General features: G+C 43.5%; 8 protein-coding genes across 8 annotated transcripts; 6 read left to right on the forward strand and 2 right to left on the reverse strand.

Annotated features, from left to right (window-relative positions):
- Window positions 1-1,116: 1,116 nt before the first annotated feature.
- On the reverse strand, window positions 1,117-2,493 carry C8R40DRAFT_1068932 (uncharacterized protein; the record flags this gene model as incomplete). The annotated part of the gene is made up of 7 exons (XM_046226051.1): window positions 1,117-1,140; window positions 1,202-1,404; window positions 1,487-1,540; window positions 1,595-1,692; window positions 1,895-1,973; window positions 2,114-2,238; window positions 2,291-2,493. 7 exons carry the CDS (start codon window positions 2,491-2,493, stop codon window positions 1,117-1,119), a joined length of 786 nt encoding a protein of 261 aa, XP_046087242.1.
- Window positions 2,494-3,443: 950 nt separating this feature from the next.
- Window positions 3,444-5,791, forward strand: C8R40DRAFT_1068933 (uncharacterized protein; the record flags this gene model as incomplete). Its single annotated transcript, XM_046226052.1, has 10 exons — window positions 3,444-3,471; window positions 3,528-3,556; window positions 3,612-3,950; window positions 4,004-4,187; window positions 4,282-4,407; window positions 4,465-4,530; window positions 4,583-4,787; window positions 4,836-5,276; window positions 5,414-5,600; window positions 5,753-5,791. The coding sequence occupies 10 exons, from the start codon at window positions 3,444-3,446 to the stop codon at window positions 5,789-5,791; spliced, it is 1,644 nt and encodes a 547-aa protein (XP_046087243.1).
- A 462-nt stretch (window positions 5,792-6,253) lies between these two features.
- Window positions 6,254-8,016, forward strand: C8R40DRAFT_1068934 (uncharacterized protein; the record flags this gene model as incomplete). Its single annotated transcript, XM_046226053.1, has 8 exons — window positions 6,254-6,262; window positions 6,433-6,559; window positions 6,622-6,678; window positions 6,721-7,319; window positions 7,368-7,434; window positions 7,516-7,532; window positions 7,651-7,815; window positions 7,894-8,016. The coding sequence occupies 8 exons, from the start codon at window positions 6,254-6,256 to the stop codon at window positions 8,014-8,016; spliced, it is 1,164 nt and encodes a 387-aa protein (XP_046087244.1).
- A 5,516-nt stretch (window positions 8,017-13,532) lies between these two features.
- On the forward strand, window positions 13,533-14,129 carry C8R40DRAFT_1160367 (uncharacterized protein; the record flags this gene model as incomplete). Its single annotated transcript, XM_046230008.1, has 5 exons — window positions 13,533-13,557; window positions 13,620-13,724; window positions 13,784-13,905; window positions 13,961-13,996; window positions 14,046-14,129. 5 exons carry the CDS (start codon window positions 13,533-13,535, stop codon window positions 14,127-14,129), a joined length of 372 nt encoding a protein of 123 aa, XP_046087245.1.
- Window positions 14,130-14,290: 161 nt separating this feature from the next.
- On the forward strand, window positions 14,291-15,064 carry C8R40DRAFT_1169805 (uncharacterized protein; the record flags this gene model as incomplete). Its single annotated transcript, XM_046231431.1, has 1 exon — window positions 14,291-15,064. The coding sequence occupies one exon, from the start codon at window positions 14,291-14,293 to the stop codon at window positions 15,062-15,064; it is 774 nt and encodes a 257-aa protein (XP_046087246.1).
- Window positions 15,065-15,400: 336 nt separating this feature from the next.
- C8R40DRAFT_1160368 (uncharacterized protein) lies at window positions 15,401-17,852 on the forward strand (the record flags this gene model as incomplete). Its single annotated transcript, XM_046230009.1, has 5 exons — window positions 15,401-15,512; window positions 16,456-16,727; window positions 16,770-16,979; window positions 17,037-17,230; window positions 17,402-17,852. 5 exons carry the CDS (start codon window positions 15,401-15,403, stop codon window positions 17,850-17,852), a joined length of 1,239 nt encoding a protein of 412 aa, XP_046087247.1.
- Window positions 17,853-18,035: 183 nt separating this feature from the next.
- Window positions 18,036-21,095, forward strand: C8R40DRAFT_1068936 (uncharacterized protein; the record flags this gene model as incomplete). Its single annotated transcript, XM_046226054.1, has 12 exons — window positions 18,036-18,093; window positions 18,168-18,427; window positions 18,527-18,544; window positions 18,621-18,695; window positions 18,763-18,904; window positions 19,067-19,434; window positions 19,550-19,671; window positions 19,960-20,292; window positions 20,363-20,424; window positions 20,494-20,669; window positions 20,721-20,776; window positions 20,873-21,095. The coding sequence occupies 12 exons, from the start codon at window positions 18,036-18,038 to the stop codon at window positions 21,093-21,095; spliced, it is 1,893 nt and encodes a 630-aa protein (XP_046087248.1).
- Window positions 21,096-21,620: 525 nt separating this feature from the next.
- On the reverse strand, window positions 21,621-22,645 carry C8R40DRAFT_1169809 (Piwi domain-containing protein; the record flags this gene model as incomplete). Its single annotated transcript, XM_046231432.1, has 6 exons — window positions 21,621-21,687; window positions 21,747-21,808; window positions 21,871-22,020; window positions 22,080-22,187; window positions 22,240-22,392; window positions 22,445-22,645. The coding sequence occupies 6 exons, from the start codon at window positions 22,643-22,645 to the stop codon at window positions 21,621-21,623; spliced, it is 741 nt and encodes a 246-aa protein (XP_046087249.1).
- Between the last annotated feature and the right edge of the window lie 154 nt (window positions 22,646-22,799).

Below are 22,799 nucleotides of genomic sequence, written 5' to 3' on the forward strand. Positions count from 1 at the left end.
TGTTTCTGCGGATAGTAATGAGAGTTTGTACGCGAATTTCTCAAAAGTTCAGCGGATGAGAATACTGCCGTGCCCTTGTGAGTAAAATTGTTTGTGTCTTTCAGAAGTCGTTCTTGTGACTTGATTGATTAACACGGATGTACAAGTAGAACAGACGACAGAAAACTTGTTATGATTTTCATTGGGGAAAGACAATATTTTAAGACAATATTTCAAGACAGTGAATGGGACCCGATTGTCTGCTCTGACTATTCTCGTTCGTCTTCATCTTTCATCTTTACAAAAATCATACTTAATTCACTGAACTGTGTAGGGTCAAACTCCTTACTCATTTTACTCATACTCCACATTTTCTATGTGTACCTCGATCGCGAACATTAGTCAACCGAACCTTGTGCAGATATTTAACAATGTGTTGGTTGAGAATGAGTTGTACGATGCAGTTGCAGCACTACTTACCGTCGCTCCCAAACGAAGCCTCACCTGTTATCGGTGTTAAACCCACTAGCGGACCCGGACAGGCCTCTTTCGCACATATGGATTTCAAATGAATATTGTCCATATCCCCACATACCTGAAGTCGTCTACCCATAAAACACCTCAATGTGAGATATGAAAACATTCAATAACACAGCCATATACAGTTCATTTTGTATAGTCCATACTAACCACATTCATTCTCTACGTTTTCCTTTTCCAACCTCTGAAATTGATATTGGATCTTCTTTGTCATAGATGGTTTCTTCTATTACTTCGTCGACATCCATTTCAACACCAACACAATATCCGTCATTCGATAGATGATTTTGATGGCCTGGAAAAGTGCGGATTAAATGACATACTGAACATTGTGTCACTGCTGTGGTGACGATAGTCCAAACATCGGAACGTATTCCCAGGCGAGAATTCCATTCCAAATAAGGTCGACCAATTGAAGTATTTAAAGAATCACGGAAAGGACGTTTTTCACTGTCCTCAGAAATTCCGGGCTGAATTTCACTAAAAGACAGTCGTCGAGGACGACCCATCGGAACTTCAGTAACACGACGGAAGTGAGTTTATTTGTTTCGATCATAAATCGAAGCAAATACTTACCGATAGGAGTTCCTGAAGTGTTCATACATCGACATCCAATAGGTCCTATATTCAAGTGACTCTCATATCCATCCCATGAAAATTCACACCGGCAACCAGCACATACTTGGCTATGCATCAGTAAATTGTCGAACATGCTCTGCTTGATTCCAATCGTGCTGTTGAGATTCTTAATGAGCTTTCCCACAATTGTGTCATAGTATTGTAGATGTAAAAAAGTGGTTGATCCTGAGGTTTTGTTGGGATCAAATTGAAGCAATAAAATGGGCGTAATTTGTGAATCATATGCTGGATGCAACCGAGGATATTCTTCAGGCAATTATTGGTACATAAATTAATTTAAAAATCATGTTCAAACCAAGAAAGGTAGCAAAACATGATAATAACTTACTCCGAAATACTCCATCTCGAAAAGCAGAGCGCAGAACTTCGATCAAATCGACATCTGCAATATTTGGTACCGATCACGATCTTTCTAGTGTACTTAACATCAACTTACCTGGAAATCTTCTTTGCGTCGCCTTTTCTTCACTGTAAAATGACTCTAACATTCCTGTTGTGATTATTCGCGGTTTGCGACGGGCAACGAGTTCCATACTATTTGTTCCTTCTGAATGATTTAAATCAGACCAGCATGAGCATAATTTGGGAACATCTGTACCAATGTGAAGTAATTCTTCTTCTACTTCTTGAATTGAAGATGATGATACAGTCGACAGTTGTCGTCCAGACAAGTATGCTGAACGAACCATATCTGGGTATTAATGCAATTAGCAAATTTCGACACTGTAACACATACTTTTTACCAATGGTTTCAGTAGAGTCATGTAATGATGCACTCAAATCAGTTATGTTTTCCTCATTCCATGAAACTTTCACTGTAGATAAAGTTCAGTTCGTGGTATTACGCAACGCCAGAAAATGTTTTATTTACTTCGAAATTCACATCCAAAATGTGGAGCCACAAATTCATACCGTGTCCTCCCATGTGAACGGTACGTCCGTATCAACATCGTACATTCAGTTTCGGTTAGAAAACCGTTGGTGATATGTGCACAAATTGGACCTTTATAACCGAGCATATTCACATAATTGATAGGGCAAACAGCAGTCATGGTTCCTGAAATAGACTGCTGAATAGGACTTGTTACAAATTAGTTCATGTTAACGGTTACAAGGAAGCATGAATACTCACGCTGTCCAGCTTACCCATTGCATTATTGACTTCATGAAAGTGACCAATTTTCCCCTTCGTGTACGCCGTTTGAAATCCATGAAAAGATCACGAAGCAGATCGATATCGTTATGATCTGCGATTCGTACATGGACAGGTAACCGTTGTGCAGAAGCGATTGAATTGCGACTGGCTCGCTGAGATTTGATACCTTTCTTTACCATTTTCAAGTGTGAGGACCGATGCAAGGCAGCTGTCGAATACGAGGAAGAAATAATACGGTGCTATATGTACAATCTGGTTAAAAAGCTATGAGAAAATTCACATTGATCTACATAAACGCAATCATGCGTAGATTACCTCCATTCCAAGGACGCAATCTTAAAACGAAAATGTAGTAATACCAGTGTATATTTAGTTAGAGTCATATCAGCAAAAGAAACAATCTACAATGCAATAAATTATACATTCTATCGTGAATTAAGCTCAGGCTTAGCTTACACTTCAAAGCAAACTTCATACTTTTCTAGTTTCACGAAGAAAACAACGATAAGATTTATTTCATCATGAGGACGTGTAAAAATAAAGAGGAAGATATGTTGGTAATAGAAATATTTAGGAACATGTGTAGAAAAAATGTAAGTGCTCAGAAAGCTAGAAGAGAGAACGAATCCGTGGACAATTCTTTTCGGCACTCAGACCGTAGCTAGAGTTCATAAACAAATTGTGTATCCCCTGAAATTCCGTTTATTCCTACAGTATACTGGACGCCAATTGAACATTTATGTCTTGGAGTACTTTATCTTCGACCCTGACCATATCAAACAATCATTCCTACAAGTAGCGATGGTGGTTCGAACAGAGCCCTCTGAGCTCTCGACTCTGGTCCCAAAAATGTATTGGACATATAAGCAACAATAAACACTTGGTAAAAAATCTATTCAAGCAAACCTTTTCGCAAAGCATTGTATCTGATAAGGTGTTGTTACATCCTAAGATAATAAGCAATGTTGAAGACGCCATCACCTTGTGCGCTATGTCCGTTCACAAATTCATCAACAAGTTGATCGCGAACTTTCTACATGTGTCGTACAAGTATATCGTGAGAAACATGAATATCGACCTATAAAAGTAAACCTATACCTCGTTCACACAAATCCAACTACTCTTAAGGATGCCTGAGATAGATTTACGCTCTGAAGGTGAGTTTTGGTGTTGCGTTCAAATTAACATGTGATATGAAATTCATTCAACAAAGTCGATTCCGAAGATACAAATGATCTGCAGGTACCTCAAATTAAGAATGATTTTTTGACTCAAGTGATTAATATTGATTGCGCAGAATGATGTTATGCCAATAAACTCGTTCGAAAATCTCGATTTTTCCGCTCGGGATACTCTATATGACCAGGTGGAACAAATCGTCAATGAGCATATTGAAACTATTACACCGATAGCGATTGCTATGCAGTTCTATAACAACATTTTCTCGAAATCACAGATTCCGGAACCTTCAACCATCTCCATACAACGAGTTCCTTCGATGGGAGATCGTGGAGGATTATGGCTTGTTGATCCTTCGAGAAACGTGATAACGATCGCAGTGGTGGCTCAAATTAGCTCTTACGCAGATGATCTTAAATGTGGAGAATATCTAGACATGAGTATCTATAATCAAGAAGTACGCCGTCCCATACAGTTCATTTTACAACAGTGACCGTTAATGCTTCGCAGATAAGCCTGGATTCTTTTCGAAGAGCCTCAGCTCGGTTATTTTTCAACGAAGTTTATACTCCACAGGATTCTACTGAAGAAATAAAGCTAATTTATCAATCTCATTCCACACGGTTTCAAACATTATTGAATTGTTTGCAAGCTATAACATCGAACTACCTTGACTCCGTGAAAGCTATGGACAGTAAGTATTAATCCTTTGTACAGAAAGGTTATACTAACACAGCAATAAGAGAAACTGTATCCGACACAAGAAATCAATATGTCTACCTTTGTAGAACTGCACGATCTCGGACATTATGGTTTGCAAGGGAAAACCGCGAATATTTTTCAAAACGTTCCATCTCGGAAAACAAGACAATCCTCAAGTATGATGAATGTTCGCGGACAACTACCTGATCCTAGTAAGTATTAGTCGAAATCAATTCAAACGCCAGCTGAATTGTTCGAATTATTCAAAGGAAAACTACGTAAAGCGGAAAAACAACAAAATCTTCGAGCGCTAGAAACGAACGTTGTTGTTAATGGTTCGTTTGATTTGTTCATCATCCACAAATTCACCGATTTACCAGTTCGTAGCGGTTCCAGTCACGCAGAGAGTATTAGGTCACTGGCCGGATTCAGAGGGTTTCATTAGATCGTTGGCAGAAAAACATGATTTGTCATCGGTTCAGATGCATATCCCCGAAGTATACGACGCACAAGGAGTGCTGATTCACCCCATGGATTATGAAAATGTTCTAACATGTGGACGAATCGTACAAGTGGAATTCAATTTCCATATGTAGGCACAGACATAACATATTTAATTCACGACACTGAATATTTCCAGTTGGGATATTACCAAAGCTGCTAACGGAAAGGCAATCAACAAACCAAACCGAATATGTTCCAATATCATCCGTAAAATTGCCGTTCTTCCTGATGATGAGGACGATATTCGAGTAATGTTTCACTCTGAAGCTGTCAAACGGTCAAATGAATTAGAACGTCAAGCCGCAGAAAAGCATATTGCGGAAGAAGCAAGAGAGCTCGCTCGACGAGAGGAGGTACTTCGTCTTGAACAGACTATGGCCAAGGCAAAGATTGTTGCTGAAACCAAGAAAAAAAGATTAGAAGAACTCCGTCAACAAACTGTTAAACCTCTTACATCACCCACCTTACGAAAACGAAATTCATCCGAATCACTTGGTACAGGCAAAGCAGTTAAACGCGTACGTTTTGATACAGAAACGCCCGAAGAATTTGAAGAAGGTCAGGTCAATGAGGATATGTATGTAGATTTTTCTTGAAACTAACATTTAGTATGTATGTAAGCTGTGGATCCCATAGATGTAGAAAACTGATTGAACCATTCAGTATATGTCATAGTGATATTCAAAAAATTACTATATCTTTGTGTTCAAACAGTCTAAATTTAAGATTGAAAAATGAGTTAGAAAAAAAGAGCAACAAAGATGCAGGGGTTGTTCATTTTTCAAGAGTTGAATTAATAGAGCTTATTAGCAACGCACGGCAAACTACTTTTCTTGGACAGAAAACTGCCAAGCATATACTCGAAAATTCAATAGGTGGAGCTCTCCATATACATTTCTCAGTGAGTGGAGCTGCTGACTTTTTAAGAAAATCGGGGATCTTTGCAACGTAGAGTGACTTTGCAGTGGACTGCTAATAAGCTGTAATGTAAATCTTGTTTTTGAGCCTACTACTTCTAATTTCTATTCTGACAAATTCGATGTTGACTTACAGCGTGTTCGGAAAATGATGACATTCGTGAAATTTACATGAGCTCATAAAATAAAATATAACCAAGTAGCGCCGGCAAGCGGCAGGGCCCGCTACCCAGTCAACGGTCTGGTTTTATAGTTATTACATTTCAGTTGTAGAGCGAGCGAATGCGTCTGAACTAATATTAACAATATGGCTGTATTGGGTTCCAGTGCCCCTCAGAGTGCCATTGACAAAAGCATCTACAGTAAAATAAAAAAATTAGCATAGATTGTAAACACTACAGTACATAGAATAAACGAAACAAAAGACCATTTGTCAATCTCATAGAAGAGAGAATAAATTGTAGAGGCACGTAAAAGTAAGTTTACGAAATGACTAAAAAGTGTTTGCTAAAATGCACGTGATGAGCCATTTGATCGCAAAATCAAAAAGCTCGCTCTACAAGACCCTTCAACCTCTAAAGAGGTAGCGGGAAAAATAAAAAGGTACCCAAGCCTTGACGTCGGGTAAGAACGCGTAATGAATAGAGTACGTTCTGCCTCTCTCTCCTTTCCGCCGTTTTTTTGCTTGCACCGTTTGTCCAAGACCCCGTCATGTTTCCAAGGGTACCTTCATGCTCTCCTCCTCGATATCAGTATATGTACCCTCCACGTGGGAACTTGTTGTTCAATTCTGAACCTGGACGCTGCCATACCCAGCATACCCGTGGTTCATTGACCTTGCCAAGGCTACCTGAACTGGATACCTTCTTCAACAAGGATGCTGAACCTTTTCGGTCCCACCGCGCATCTTCAGAAGATTCCTTACCAGATCCGTCTAATATACGTGAGTCATTTTCAATGCATTGTTGCCTCGTTTACTGAATAGCACTTTTGTACCTTATGTAGTCGAAGAAGTGTATACACCGAGGACTGTCAATTATGGATTGCACGCCGTCACTCCAGGTCTGTTAAATTCCTATGCCATTCAACACGCTCATTGAATAGAATATCACTTAGTTGCTCCTGTCGAATTGTCAAGTGATGAAGAAGTGCAATTCGCAGACCCAGAACCTATTGCCCAGCCTGTTTCTATCAAACGGGGCCGCGGTCGTCCTAAAAAGGCTCCTGTTGCTGCTTCTCATAGCAAGATTATTCTGGTAGTATCTTCATTTACCTTTGAGCTCCTCTTGCACCTCATAAAGCCAGACCGCCCTGTTGCTGGTAAACTCAAGAAAACAAAAGGCAAAGCTACAAAACAGGAACCTGAGAAGCGAGGGCCAATCTATGTCTCTTCAGAGACTGACTACGCTGCTTTCCTTTCTAAAATTGCTGGTCTTGTTCCCACTCCTGTCACTGGCCTTTGCATTCAGTCATTTGAGTGGCATTTTCTTTCACCAGCGACTGGTCCTTGGCTTCCTATTAATACGGAGGAGGGTTATCAGTCTATGCTTGGTAAGTTGAGGAAAAAGCATGCAAAGGATGAGGCTTACGTCATTATTCAAATGAAGAAACCTGTTCAAACGATCATCCCTCCTACTGTTGAATCTGTGATTGATGAAGACGAGACTTCCGATGATGACTTTCTGGGTCCCGTAGCAAAGAAGGTATTTTACATACATTATTTGCTCATCAAAATGCTTACACCCGTTTAGGGAAAGATCGATGATGAATTAGAAGGCATTACGCAGCAACTTCAGTCACTGTATCCAGTAGGAAAGTGTGAGCATGACCCAACCATTTCTTGCTTTCATTACCGTCCCAGCAACCTCTATTTTGAACTGACCCGTGGATGTCTTCTAGTCTGGGCCCGTGACATTGTATGTTATCTTTATATGGTTTTGTTATATCGAACCTCATTCATTTCCACTAGAGAGACAATAAACTGGGCATTAGCTGAACTCAAATTCCGCTTTCATCTGCACTATTCCATGCTAGTCAGGCCATAAAGAAGCCAACTTCACCAACTACTCCGTCGACATCTGCAACTGCTCTGCCTGCCCTACCAGCAACTCCGATATACCCCGGTGGTTATCCCAATATGCCGATGGTGCCTTATGGTCCATATCCGATGCCAGCGCCAATGCCGCTGCCAATGGGAATGTATCCGTATGATGGCATGCCTGTTATAATTGCCATCATCTATGTTGATGTGGGAATTGCCGGATGATTCATGCTTAGTGTCACATGTCTGCAGCTCACCCTCCTGGTTCCAAATTCCAGCTACAAATCATGATCCTCAGAAAAATGACATGGAGCACAGTAGTCTGGAAGTCTTTTATCTACTATACCGACCTAGATTAAGTAGAATGCCAAAAAAACTTACAATTAAAATTTACTGATTTCTGAGTCTTGTACAAAACAGAGCAAATCAGTCAGCCTGAGCTTCATCTGCAGAACATGGATATTTGGCCAAGGGCTGAGAGCAGATCCTAGTACCAAAAACACTGAGAGCAGGCTGCTCTGAGTGCTCTCACTGCTGGCAAATGCTCTCAACTGGTTTTAGATCCTTAGCCAAAAATACAGGTTTTGAAGATAAATTGTGGATAGATTATCCAGCTAATTCTCCTGCAAGTAGACTTGACATAACGGTTAAGGTTATGGCTGTTCCCTTCAATATGCCTTTCTGAGCATCCCAAAATATACAGTATACATGGATGTCTATCCAGGATTCCTGAAGCTTCCGCTCCATCAGTGCTTCTTTTGTTCAGTCCTCAGATCACATTCCAGCGATTCCTGCTATAAACTCTGTCATGTTGGATTGGGAGTACCTCATTGGGAGTTACATTTGTGATGTGTTCAACCTTACTAAACCTCAATATGTTGTTCTAATGTCTCTTCAGTTAGCAATCAGTTGGGTTTTTATCAAACCCTTGCCTCATTTTCAAGCAGCAATATTGACTATTGGGAGGGTGCACAGCTTCCCATAGCAACAGTTGCAGAATCTCTGTTTCTTTCCAATTTGTTGTCATTCTCTTCCTTTCCTCCTCCATGCTCTGCCGATATTGTCTCAGTTGTCATCAGCCTCATTATGGTTGATGATAATGACCGGTTGTATGAGGCTCAGCAGGAGCTTGCTGGTCAAATTCTTGGAAATTTGAACCTGAAACAGAAGAGTCCTGATTGAGTGTTGGAACCATTACAGAGGTTGTTCTTTGGCTTTTTTGTATAGCTGTGTATATGACTTTAGATGTGGCTGGGAAAAGTTGTTGTTAACTGGGGGAAAGGCCACAAGTGGCAGGTGCCGAACACTTGATGACAGTGGAGGCCAACATCTGCAAAACATGTCTACTCGCCAGAGCAAGGATACTAGCTGGAGAGCGCTCTCCAGCGACAAAAGCACCCAAAGTAAAAATCGAACATACAGTTTTTACAAATGAATCACCATTCAAATAGAGTGATGCTCTGACTAAAAACAAGAAATCACGCTTCAACAGAGCATTTAAAAGCTTTCCCTTGCCCTCTCAGTAAGTATGGGAATTAAAAGAAACAGCTATAAGTTTCATCATTATGCCAAGTCTATTCAATGATAATACATTTACATCTTATCTGCAAAATCTGTATCTTTGACTAAGGTTTTGAATCATCACATTCTCTTAAATTGTTCTGCCCAAGCCATGGTATAGTACACCATGTCCGCCGACAACATATATTTGTTCACCATGTCGCTCCAATCTCATCTTCTTCCTCGCCACTTGCCACCTTTCCACTTGTGGCAATCAATTACATTCTCATTTGAACCGCGTATACCCCCATTGCTGTTACATCTGCAAAACATGTGTACTTGCCAGAGCAAAGATACTAGCTGGAGAGTGCTCTCCAGCGACGAAAGCACACAAAGCAAATATCAAAGCCTGCCCTGGGTGCTTTCGCTGCTGGGAAGTGCTGCCAAGTGCTCTGAGCTGCTTTCAGCTATTTAGCCGAACATACAGCTTTTGCAGATGTACCATTACCATTTGCACTTGGAGGTCTACCAGGACCACCACTGGGATATTCCCACCAGAGATTACTTGTAACCCAGATCTGCACACTTCAGCTGGCGCTCGTTGTAGTTCCAATAACAGCCCAGATAATCACAGGCCGTTTTTCATGCTCGCCTAGGGAGAGTGTGAAATGAGTTGTGGGCCAATAACTTGCTTGTAAAGATATGAGGTGGATCAGAGTTGCCAGAGGAGGATAATATACACCTAATCAACCCAGTAAGCTGGTAGGGAGATAAAGGCATTGATAACCAATCAAAAGGGCCTACGGAAATTATTGAGAATGGAAACAACCAACTGCAAACAAAGAAATCTACCCAGAGAGCAGATATAATATAATTGATACATTCTGGTGGTCGTTTCACATCAATCAATATGGTAGAATTAGGTGGATGGTAGATGTGATAAATGTTAAACAAGATCTCAAAAAAAAATTGGGAATAACAGATAGATGTTAAGAAAATTTAAAAAGCAGAGGGTTTAGGTGTTGTTGAGGGAGGATAGGAGGAACAAAAGGTTTATGGAGAGGAGTTTTTTAGGGCATCTGAATGAATGAGTATGTAACATCAGACAGTAATTGCGTAACGTACTGGTTCGTCTATTTCCATTTCAGTCTCCCAGCCCCTCTTTTTCCAGGCTTCATATTGATCATTCTTTTGCAACTCCTAGTATTTGAGCCTGTGGTGAAAGAAAACAGTTTTTTTTTGAAGTCGGGGGTCTTTTCTTCACTGTGTGTTTATGGTGAAGTGAGGCAGCCTGGATCATGTTGTTGTCATCTCCGTTGTTGAGATGCATATCCCAGGAGCACAGAGCAGGGGCACTGGACCGGATAGAAAAGGGATGTACTGAAGGAGTGATAGAGTAATAAGAGTTTGTAAGTCGAAGAACAGTAGGTCTTTTGGGATGAGCAAGAACGAAAACAGGAGTATGACTTACTGTACAAATTTATGGAGAAGACAACCATGATAAGGCTTTCCTCTTTGAAGGTATTCTGTTATCAGAGCGGACTTTGGTATAGTGGGTATGACGGTGTTATTTTTGGTGGATAATTGGTGGATCTTGTTGGATCCAAGTAAAAGATGATGAATTCAAAGAGGACGAGTTGTGTAATTCAACTGAATTCCTTGGTATATCATGAGTTAAATCATGTCTGCTAGGGAAGGGCATTAGAAATACACGTCCTGAATGTTCTGTAGACATGATAGAGAAATTAGTCAAAGATACATTGGGCATCCTCATAACTGACAAAGTGAGATAAGGAATTTGACAATAGCAGAAAAATTCCAAGCAAGACAAGGCTGCAAAAGATAATCTTTCCCAGATTATCTTATCACCGTCAGCCCTGACATGATCAGTGAGACTGTGATGTACCCACGTGAGTTATGATGGATGAGCTCTAACTTAACTTAGTCACTACAACTAGTGTACCCCTGCGGGGACCTACACCTTGCTTGGTTACATTGTTCATCTCTTATATACATGGACCGACACAGCTGGAGCTCACAATGTACAATTCATAACATAGAATTCTTCCAGTGTGCAACTATGCCTATGAAAAGAAGCTTTCTTCGGGAGTGTATGTATCGGTACTAAAACAGCAGTGCTCATTCTAATACAATCATGTTGAACAACACGTTACTGCTTCTGAAAAAATCCAACCATCTCTGCAAACCAGGTAACTCCGCCAGATTGATTTGGCCTCTGGGTATTGACAACATTAGTGAAACTTGTGTGATCGAGCTGCTAGTTGCGTTACTTGCATTATCCTCAATGGTCTTGTCACTGGATTGTAAGAATCTGCCTCATGTGACGTGGAATGCACTAACCAGCAATGATCCCTGATAATGTTCTAAAATCGTGAAGAACAGTGTAAAAAGTTTGTGGGCTGTATCCAATCCTAAGACGCAGCCGGTTTGGATTGCTGCTGATAGTATACTGTGATATGTAGCCCACATTGGGTTCTTCTTCATCTCCTCAAACACTTCCGCGCGTGACAGAACTTGGGTGCACAATATTGACATATCACCGCTGACATTGTTTAGACAACCATGTCAGTAATGTGGAAAAATGGAAAGAGGATTGGCTTACTTTAAGTGAGATCGTTGTTCAAGCCGCCCCAATGTAATCAACTTTGCTATCATCGAATCCCACAGCTGTGGCGCAATGATGTATTCAAATTTTGAGTGGTTCGTACCTAAAGGCATGTACATGAAGCTGGTGGTATTCAAATGATAGCTCATATTCCAACTGTGGGCTTCGATAAAGTCTGGTTTCGGGTCAGCAGTACCGAAATGGTCGAATTTCATTACATGACAGTACCTGTCGCCCACTGAACGTACACGTAAGAAAGACAAAGCGCTGTCGGGATTGGTGGTCATCGCAATTGATGGCATTTTGAGGAAGGTGGAACCCAGGTGGCTGAAGTTTTGTCATGCCCTGACCGACCCACCATACCCCTGACCGACTCTGAAGAACCTCCCCTCCGTCAGAAGAACCTCCCTCCCAGTTTCTTAACTTCCCATGGAACTGCTTCACTCGCCCCAGGATCTCCCGGGTCCTCCATAAGCCTCCCCGCCTCAACCCAGCCTCGACAATACACCCCGAGTTCCCATGATACATCATTCCATAGACCTTCCGCCGCAACAAACCCCATTTAGCCCTAATCTCGATCAGTTACCTCACACATACCAGATTCCCTAAATGCTCCCATGTTCACTTCCCGTACCTATTTAAGTAGTACCGCAATGTCCCCAAGCCCCAGCTTGGTATATTTTGAGCACACACCCTTTAACATAGGTCCGGTCCCTGTCCCTTTGTACCTGCTACCTATATGGAATTCTCTCTACTCTCTATTTCTTTATCTCTGTTTCTCTCAACTCTGTCTATCGTCTCTTCAATCGTCTATACAATCCAATACACGCTTTAACTTCACGTCTAAGCAACCCGAGTGAGTCTCCGAGCTCCCTCAAACAATACTAAAGCTCCCCAATGCCTACCGCCTTGGTGAGCTAACCTCCCCAAAACCTCCTTGAGCTCCCCGATTGCTCCATAAGCTCTGGGCCCTCAGTCTAGGTAACGTCGAACTACTTGCCGCTTCTCCGTTACCACCTCCAATGCTCGAGGACGTCCACCTCCAACCCCAGTTCCCGGGACCTCCCCTTCCGGGCATATACCTTCTCAGGAGCTTATACACTCAAGACCTAATCTCTATACGACCTAATTCAATCTCATGTTGATGTTCTAGTGAGTACAACTCCTCTTACGCAACGCTACTAGGTTCTGTACCTCCACCTCCTCTATCTTACGCCTTAGGGACCTCCCTGGACCTTACAGAAACCCCTCCAAGGGTCACATCTCTCAATCCCAGTCACTACTAGGTCATTCCCGTGCTCGGTCGCGGTTTCCGTAGCTCCCTTTGAGCTCCAGCCTGCTCCTAGCACGCTACAACGTAAACCTTCATATACCAAAACCTATCCTAAGACCTATTCTGACCCAGGTCTTACAAGTTTGCAATATGAACAACTTGGTCATCTGTGGTTGTGACGTCCACGCTGTTGATAAGTGCGATATCGTCGACCAAAGTCATCTGAGAAAAGAGACTGTACGCTGCACGGTGCGTGAACACATTCATCAGGCATGCTGAGCTGGATTTCAGATGATAAATTGATACAAATAAGCCCACGCACTTGAAGGTTGTGAAATCACAACTTCGAGGGGTGAATTGGCGGCGGGAAACGCGCTGTGAAATAGCGATTGTTTTGAAGTGTTTTCGCAGTTACAAATAAGGGAGAGGATCTTAGAAAGCGTGGTAAAATCTTCACGCGCGCTAAACGAACTGACATGGAAAAGGACCTATGCAAGCAAGGTGACTTATCTTTCTCCAAATGTCAACCAAGGACCGACATTAACCGAGTCAGTTTTGAGCAGCCCTCGCAGCCGGCCATTGGTCGTTCTCATCGCCAGCCAAAGCATTCAATGGCGTTCCTTTTTCTTGGTCGGAGCTTATTCGCAAATTCAACAAGCATTGCGAAGGTTAGGTAGACGCAGCGAAAGTTCCTTTTTATCTCTCTTGCTCATTGCCAACTTTACAGACGAAGATCAGTATCAACCTCTACGACTAGAAGAATATCTACTGGAACTCGGCGATGAATCTATTCTGGTATCGGAAAGGATGGAAGAGGCTCTGAAGAAAATAGAGTCTTCGAATCTTGATGTCAGTTTATGCTCCTTGAATCCATCTATTTTCCTGAATAATACCTCTTTACTAGATATTGAATTTTGCATTGGCGTACTATGCATATGCTGTTACTTGCTGTAGATAATCCTTCCGAATGCTTGGATCATCTAAAAAAGGTTACCGCCGTCGTGCACGTACAAAATCACATCCCTTTCCTCGCGACACTCAGAGCAAACATACCGCGCGTCCCAACGGGATGATCAAGTATTTCTACCTCTCCAGCATAAAGCATCGCAGGAACCGAATCGACAGTATCTATTGCGGATATCAAAGATGGTTGCGCTTGGGAGATAACGGAAACTATCCGAAGCTTATATTTACACGGTGATCTTTATCGATATTCATCACAGGACCCTTGTCTATGGGTTCTGCTGCTGCTGATTTCAGGCAGTCGAAGCAATCCCAATTCCGCTACCCTTCATCCACATGCAGCCAGCCTATTTTCTCCCCTCGCACTGCCTCTTTTCTGTTCGAAATTTCCGGAAAATGGCTTAGGACTTCTCCAGGCTCTCATCTGAGTTCCTCGCGTCAACGTCTGAATGGAGATGGAACAAATTCAGATGGATATCTGACAGAAAAGTCCTCTTCTCATCGTCGAAAGCATTCTGTCGCAGGCAAATTTCGCGCTTTAACTCTACCGCCAACCGCTGGCCAGATTAAGCTTTGTCCTTCTCGCCCGATCTTCCGAAGGACTCCTTCCCCGTCTATCGGGTCTTCGTCTTCCTTATCATCGTCGACTTCGGCACCCGCTGTTCCTCTTCCCATTCATTCATCAACTTCCTGGATTGGCCGACAAGTCGCTGCCACTCTACAACTCTTCACAAAGACCGAAGGCGATTCACAGACCAATGATGTTCATCCTTCAACAGACCATCACCAGCGATCAGCTTCCCTCGGAAATAGCGGAGACGTTGCACAGCCTAAATTCGAATTCGTGAAGCGCTCAGAATGGCCTGACCGTGAGGTGGTCGTGCTCAGGAGAGACAAAAGTACGGTTACGCTACACAGAGTCAGGACGAGAGAAAGCTTCAAGTTGGCCAGCTCTGATCACAAACAGCAAGGAGATAACAAGGCTCAGGAAAGAAAGCTGTCTGTCACTGACTTGAATCAATGGCGGAAAGACGTTAGCAAATGAGATGATGGCATTGACCGCGGACGACGACGTGAACGTACCGAGGATGAAATAATTTCCCCATTACCTTGGTGGAGATTGTTAGAACAACTGGAACTAGCAAATGTTATTCACCGCTCATCTTCACGTTCTCAACAGTTAACGGCAGTCCATTCTCCGCATTTATATTTATCAGCTGCACCTCATTATGATTCTGCCACACTGTCGCCCTGATCTACCCACGACGAGTTTGGTTGGGATTTTGCCTCAGGAACTACCTCTACCACTTTCCCTTCTCCAGATACACCTTATCACCATTACACAGATGCCGACGGTGCTGAAAATACTTATCTCTTGGACATGGGCCTCAACATCTCCCAGGATACCCTTCCTCACATTCGACTGCGGCCCTTTCGTAATCAAGTTGGTGGTCACAGCGCCATCTACAATTTTACGAAACGCTGTATGGAAGGTTCGCTTCCTCCCGCGATACCTTGACGTAATGCTTGTCTCATACCGTCGTGTTTTGAAAAGTGCTACATTGTAGCTCAAACCTTCCGTGGATGGTCACGAAGAGGCCAAGACACCTAGACCTCCCTTGCAAAAAGCAGCGACAGACCGACCTTCAGCCGGGGGTAAACACAATGAAGAGTATACAGACACAGACGAATCCGAGATGCCTGAGGTCGTGTTGGACCGCAACCGGCATATCGTCCCTGAATGGATGCTTCGTGGCTCACGTAGCCGCTCTGCTTCCCAATACACTGTTGCAGGCGTGCCATCCGCTGTGCGAAGATTCAATTGTCAGACCCTCCACCGAGGTACATCCTCCAGCCCTAATCTTGCCAGCCTCGATTTCGGGTCAGGTATGCTTAAGCCTAGTCCCCTAGCGCGCTATCCTCCTTTTGTTTCTAGCGAAATGTCCGCACCAACTCCAGCGAATTCGCCCAAAATTCTAACGAATGGGTTGCGTCCAGGATTTCCCGAAAAGGAAAAGAGGAGGATTTTTTTGGTCAAATCTGCTTCGGACGAGGATGATGGGTTTGGATGTAGACCGGAACTTCCTTCGTTTCATTCAGAGCATATGCCCTCACCGTTGTTCGGAGGCCGTGGGTCTACTATGGTCAATACCAAGCTAAAGGATCACGTCTTCAGCATTGTGCTTCGTCGTCTGAAGCGCCGTTCTGGTGGCCGCTGGTTAGGAGACACGTGTATAGTGGATGACGCCGGAGAGGTCGCTGATGCGGAGGGTGATGCTTCTGATTTTGACAACTCTTCCAGTAAAACCCGAAGGCGACGTGGGCGAAAAATCGCTGGCGATTCATTGGATCGTCTGCGAGATTCTGAACATAGCCAATTGCGGAGGGTGCAAAACGAAATCATGATAGCGTCGCCTTCTAAGCTTCAGGCTATAGCTTATGAGCAACAGATTGAAGATCTTCGGGGACAGGAACAATTTTATCACGAGGTGGGTCTGTTCGACATGGACGTCGAAGGTAGTCTGCCGCCACTGAGAAGTCACAAGTGGGCAAATTTAACTAGCTCTGAGTTAGATACAACTGAATTACCACCTTCTCTCCGGAAGCGTAGCCGGTATAGATCATTAGATGAGCGCCCTCATCGAATGACGTTGACTTCTCCGATTAGGATTCCTCCGCTCAAGGAGCCAGAACTCTCCACGAACGATGTGAATCCAAAACAACTTGACGATGGAGAAGAAGGACCTAAGCATGATTTGGATTCAGAGTTCTCTCGACAAAATCATTTCATCCTCATGGAAGATCTAACTGGACGGCTAAAGCATCCGTGTGTGATGGATCTGAAGATGGGAATCCGCCAGCACGGCATGGATGCAACGCCCGTGAACAAGAAGAGTCAGCGAAAGAAATGCGATCGTACAATGAGTAGGTCCCTGGGTGTAAGGATTTGTGGTATGCAGGTATGTATTGTCAATCGGGCGTTTGCCTCTTGTTAAACGGATCTCCTTTTTTGGTAGGTTTGGAATATCAAGAGCCCGACTTACATCACTCAAGATAAATACATCGATCGCGAAATCCGTCCGGAAGACTTTCCTGCAAAGCTCGCATCTTTTCTACATAATGGAGATCGCCTTCTTGCCTATCAGATCCCTACGCTACTGCAGAAGCTATATGGACTTGCTCGTATTATCTCTCGTTTGAAAGGATATCGGTTCTAGCGATGCAGTCTTCTGTTTATATATGATGGAGATTATGAGACTCAACAAGCATATAAAGACCTGGTCCTCGAAACACCGACCTCTCGCAGCAAGCGTGGCGAGTCTCTTGAGCGAGGTGCCACCGCCTCTTCATCTGATATGTCTTCCTTTCGTATGCTTCGAAGATCACACAGCGGAGAACTCTTGTTGGGTCCGATGCAGAAAGGTTCCATTGACAAGGATAGGCGCAAGAGAGGATTCATTGACGTTCGCCTTGTTGACTTTGCTCATACCACCACCGGTCGAGACTGGTTGCCATATCCGGAGGACTTTGACAAACACCTGCCGCATGAAGTAACAACAAGCTCTCAAGGATATAATGCTGATATTGATCCGGAAACTGGACTCATATACGCTCGTTTTCCCCCTCGTTATCTCGAGGACGCTGTCATGGGCTTTATATGGGACTTGAAGAACCTGACGCTGGTCCTCGAACAGATGTGGAACGACGAGAGGAAGCTGAGGTTCAAGCTTCTTCGTGAGAATCCAGATTGCGGTGTCAAAAAGTTGCCTGCGCTTCCTACTATAGCATCGCCCCACGAAAAGCCCCCCCTATCGGTCCTCGAAAGGCCCTAAAAATATATGTTGGCTCTTTTTCTCTTCTCACAATCGTAGAAATCGAACTAGCATTAACTTTCGCCCCGATTCCCACTTCCACCGGAAATATGGACTTCTAGTCGTTCATCAGATTCCGCGAAGTTTGGCGATGGGTTGAACGGTTGCTGTGGCGCGCTATAGTCCTCGGTTCCCTGACTCTCAATGTCTACCACGACCACAAAATTACTTGTTGTAGAGAGTCAAACTCGTTCTGAAGTTGGTTAGAACATCATTCTAGCTGTAGCGTGTACTGGCCATCAAATTTCCGCTTCTCACATTGATTGACGATTTCAGTGATATACCTCCGGGCACTTTTGCTGCGGCATGGGGCAAGAATGCCCGAATCGGCTCTGGTTGGAACTGCCCGGAAGTCGCTGCAATGGATGAATACTGTTCGTAGTGTTATACAACAGTATCGTGCCATTCTCAATGTTTCCACCAAATTCCCAAAGGCTGGTGAACGAAATCATACAGTTGAGGATTACGTGGAACAATGTGTTGCAGTATGGGAGGTTAGTGGAGGTGTGGGAGAATACGGTGGGTGGGTCCTCGATGTATGTCTTTAGATCCTAAATATGTGCGCACTGTCATGACATAATTTAGGTGCTCTGGTGGGCTATGTGATTAAAATTTAACTCATACACTATTCAAAGGCATTTGACGCGGTTATTGTACGTCCCGAGGGACATTCCTCTCGCTCAACGAACACTCAGACTTTATGTTCAAATTGTTTCGAAAGTTCATCAGGCTTGCACAGCCAGTGGAATCACAGGGGGAGAACTCGAGCACGAAGCTGATATGGACCAGAGCTGGGGCGAATATGTGTTTTTGGTGCACGAATGTTCTGTAGGATCCTCTCTTCAACATCCGCCAGGTTTTTGACCGGTAGAGCAGGGTGATTATGGACGATCTACGGGAAGCAGAAACGTTGATTGACAAAGCGAAGACGCGATTAAATGTTTCGTACCGAGAATTATCTGCTAGTGTCGTTTTGGCAGAGGGAATATGGTTGATTGTCATCGCCATCAAATGTGAGTGATTCTCTAGACATTCGATACGTCGTGATCACGGATCTCTCCCGTTTTCGTCAGAACTTAACTCAGACCCCCGCCCCTCTAATTTTGCAAAAGTCCATGGGCTGTTCCTACGCTCCGTAGACACATTTCTCACAGCATCTGCACATTATCATATAGCACTATCGTACGTACGATACATTCCTTCCACATCTTGTCCCTCTTCTGAAGATAATTACGAAGATAATTACAATCAACACAGCGAAGTTCTCTGCGAGCAAAATCTGGAAAAAGCTATCTTACACGTAGCAACTGCGGCTGAGAGCAAACCTTCCCAGATTAGATATTGGTATCTCATCGGATTGCTCTCAGCGACAATGGAGCAATGGGAAGCTGCACAAAGTGCACTAGAGAAAGGCGCTGCACTTGGGGAGGTTCTCGATGTTGCACAAAATGTTCAGAATTTGACTGATACCCAGAGCACCACGAGACTAAGTGTTCCTTCGCAAGGAACAGCAAAAGTTAATGACCACTCACCACGTGCTATTGTGAGTTTGCCCTCTTCAGATTTCACACTCAATTTTAAAAATTTTGTTAGCCCCGAACGACGAAGATGTTCCTCTGGTGTCTGCCTTTGGACTAAACACTACAGGTTTATCCCAGACCCAGAGCTTACTCCCGTCTTCAGAGCTGCTACAAGTTGTTGCTGATCATCCTGAACTATCAAAGCATGTGAAGTTTGAATACGTACTACAGTTGAGGAAGACGCAGGTAGCAATGATAGAGTACGTCGAGGGCGCCGAGGGTGTAGCAGACAAGCTTCCCGAAGGATTTTAGTGAATCGCGGAAAAGAAAGGTATTAGCGGAGATCAGACTCATGGTGCGAAACCCCGTTGTTACGAATCCTGTTTCTTTACTGATAGCAATTCATTAGCCCGCTTTTCAATTGATATGGCGCGGTCGGCGGATATGAAACTCAGAACACCAACTGAGCTCGTATTATCTATATCGGCTTCCAACTCATAGGTCGGCCATTAAGTCAAGGGAATACATGATGCTGCCGCTGAGCAAAGTCAAGATCAATTATCCTTAGCGAACATCAGTTCGACTGAGCTTCAGCCTGCAACTCCTATCATGATATCTCCCGCGATTTCGGACTGTCGGAGGTATCTTGCGAATCGTCAAAACCCGCTTGACGTCAAGAAGAAGAAGAGGAATGAAATAGAGTCGGACAATGTATCTGATTCACACCTTCGGATTTCTGCACACATTCACGACCGGGACGCGTCAAAATCTAGAGAAATGCAACAAAAATTGAAAAGCCAGGTCGACAAAGGGAGTGCTCGGATTAGCACGATTTCGAAGAAAATTGGTCAAGGTGTAGTAAAGAATGGGAGTTTGAGAAGGTGAAATTCCATAGCCGGTACCAAGGACATTTTCAACAGTTGTGATCTAATTTCTCATTTCGATTTCTAGATTTGTATACAGTCCTACGTCCGAGATTCTACCAAGCTTTGTCGATCCATTCTCGCAGACGTGTAAGCGCTTTTTCGCCAGTACCTGAGCTTTTAGATGCCTCCTCTCTGCGCCACCACCATCTACATTAGTGTCTACATCCGATTCCAAATGGAATCGTCGCACCACGAAGGAAAACCGTCCGCCAAGCGACCTATGGCGAATGCCGACGGCTATCTTCAGGCGCTTGGGCAAAATTGAGCAAGCAAAGGGTGCCATAGAGGAGGCGGAAGGGAGGGATGAAAGCAATCCGGGTGTCTGGGTGCAGGTATGTTCACTCGTCAGTCGTAAGATACCATTGTAATCTTTAATTTAATAGCTTGGTCTCTACTATGTTGCTCTAGACCGATTTCTTGCAGTAACAGAGCCTTTTCAGTAAGCATTGTTCATATCATCTGATGACGTCGCTGCTTCTGTCCATCTTGTTCGTTTATATCTCTTTCCCGACGAAACCTCGCACAAAAAGTTCAGAGAAAAAGCTGTTCCAGAGGATGTTGATTTTGTGGCAGGATTTTTAGTTCATCTCACTCAAGATGCAGGTTGGGATGTTGCTGAACCTTGGAATTTTCTTGCAAAAGCGTATGGCATGCAAGGTCGCAAAGAACGGGAGCGAAATTGTTTGACCTTAGTTCTGAAGCTTTCGGAAAATAGGGGTGTAAGAAGTTTGGGTGCTGCTCTAGAACTGGGTCTGTGATTTTTGCATTTGCTTTGCTTAACGTTTGTCGTTGCATATCTACTTTTTCGTTGGAAAATGTTGCATTCAATTTATATCCCTTTATCGCATGAAGCAATTACACTACTTGATGCTCGGTAATTTATTTATCATCAACATTCTTTTGCTCGAACACGTAAAAGCAGATTGTTAGAAATTACTACTAACTATAGCGATATACAACAAAAACAAAACAAAAATGTTTCAGCACTGGATAGATGTAACACGTTCAATACCCACGCCGCTTCCCCAAGACCTTCTTACTGCTTCAAAAGTTCTGTGAGCTTCGGCTGCCTTGTCACGTCCACTCCCTCCAGCAGTAGATGATCTATCATCCACCAAAAAATCGTTCAAGTAGCAGTGCTCCCCTTCACATGCAAGATCAGCATAATAAGCTGGAGGCATAAGACTGACCGCTCTTGTGCCTCTGGCGTACAAGTAAGTAGAATCATGGGTTCCCTGTTGTATTTCATCCGCGGTGAATTTCGTTTCAACACAAATAACAATTTAGTACATTGGTTTTGCGTGTCCTTGGAGTCTAGCACGAGCTCGAAGATAAAAATCGAAGTCAAAGCTTAAAGTTGAGCAATGTATTAGGATAACAAGTGGGGACAGTGATTATTCGAGACATACACATTATTAATCCCTCGGTCAACAATCGTCTTTGGTCTGGTATTGTCATTTCCATCAGCATACTAGGAATCAGTGGGATAGAATCTGGGAGGAGTTGCGATGAGTTATCACAAAAAAAAATCACAAAGTAATAATATCTGGCATGATGACGTTTTCCACAGATGACTATAGACAGTAGAGGTCTATAGGGTTCTTTTCGGTCTTTCGTGTTCAACCTTTTCAACGCATTCAAGATTTGGGATAATTCCTCATTCAAGCCGGTGTCGTACTGGCCCTACATATGTCGACTTTATATGAATCAAGACGATATCAATCATTAAACGTGATACTGACCTCTGAAACGCCATCTCGGAAAACAAAAACACGATCTGGAAGTGCATTGTTATTTGTTTGATAGCATTGCAACCATTCGATGATCATGTCAGTTAGTTCATCCAGTATCTATGAAGAGATTAATAAAATCATGATGGACAAAATAACTGAAGGGATTTACCTGTTTGATTTCATCCGATTGTTGGATGCGCACGCTTGCAGGGTCCTGGATAAAGTCACTGTGCACGCTAGCAACAACTGCAGCGATAGACGGTATTCCCTTCTGGATCTTGGTGGGGCGAAGGAAGATTAGGTAAGAGTAACGATGGTGAACCTGAAGAATCAGTCATCCCTTTATTCCGCATCTTCGTTGGGAAGCCATCTACGAGGCCACGCAATCGAGTATCAGTAGGCTCTGAAAAGACCGACGGTCGATCGCGGACTACGAGCACAGACCAATTTGGAAGTTGTGCGCCACGGTGGAATTTAATATGAAGGATGTTCCAGCCTCTATTCGCGACTCTTGCGTTCCCGATTCGGTAGTTCAGCCGTGGAGGAGAAAACTCTCGTCGAGGGACAGCAGCCATTTCGTTCATCAGTTCGACGCCGATCCCATGTAAAGGTGAGGTAGAAGGATTTGTATACAAACCAAGTTTCCTGGAAGTCGTCACCGATGATGGTTTCTGCACTTATTTTCGGAGGATTGCCCGCAATTTTGATCATTTGAGAAGTTTGCTGTTC

This window comes from Lentinula edodes, assembly GCF_021015755.1.
Source record: "Lentinula edodes strain Le(Bin) 0899 ss11 chromosome Unknown C8R40scaffold_14, whole genome shotgun sequence".
Classification (NCBI taxonomy): Eukaryota; Fungi; Basidiomycota; class Agaricomycetes; order Agaricales; family Omphalotaceae; genus Lentinula; species Lentinula edodes.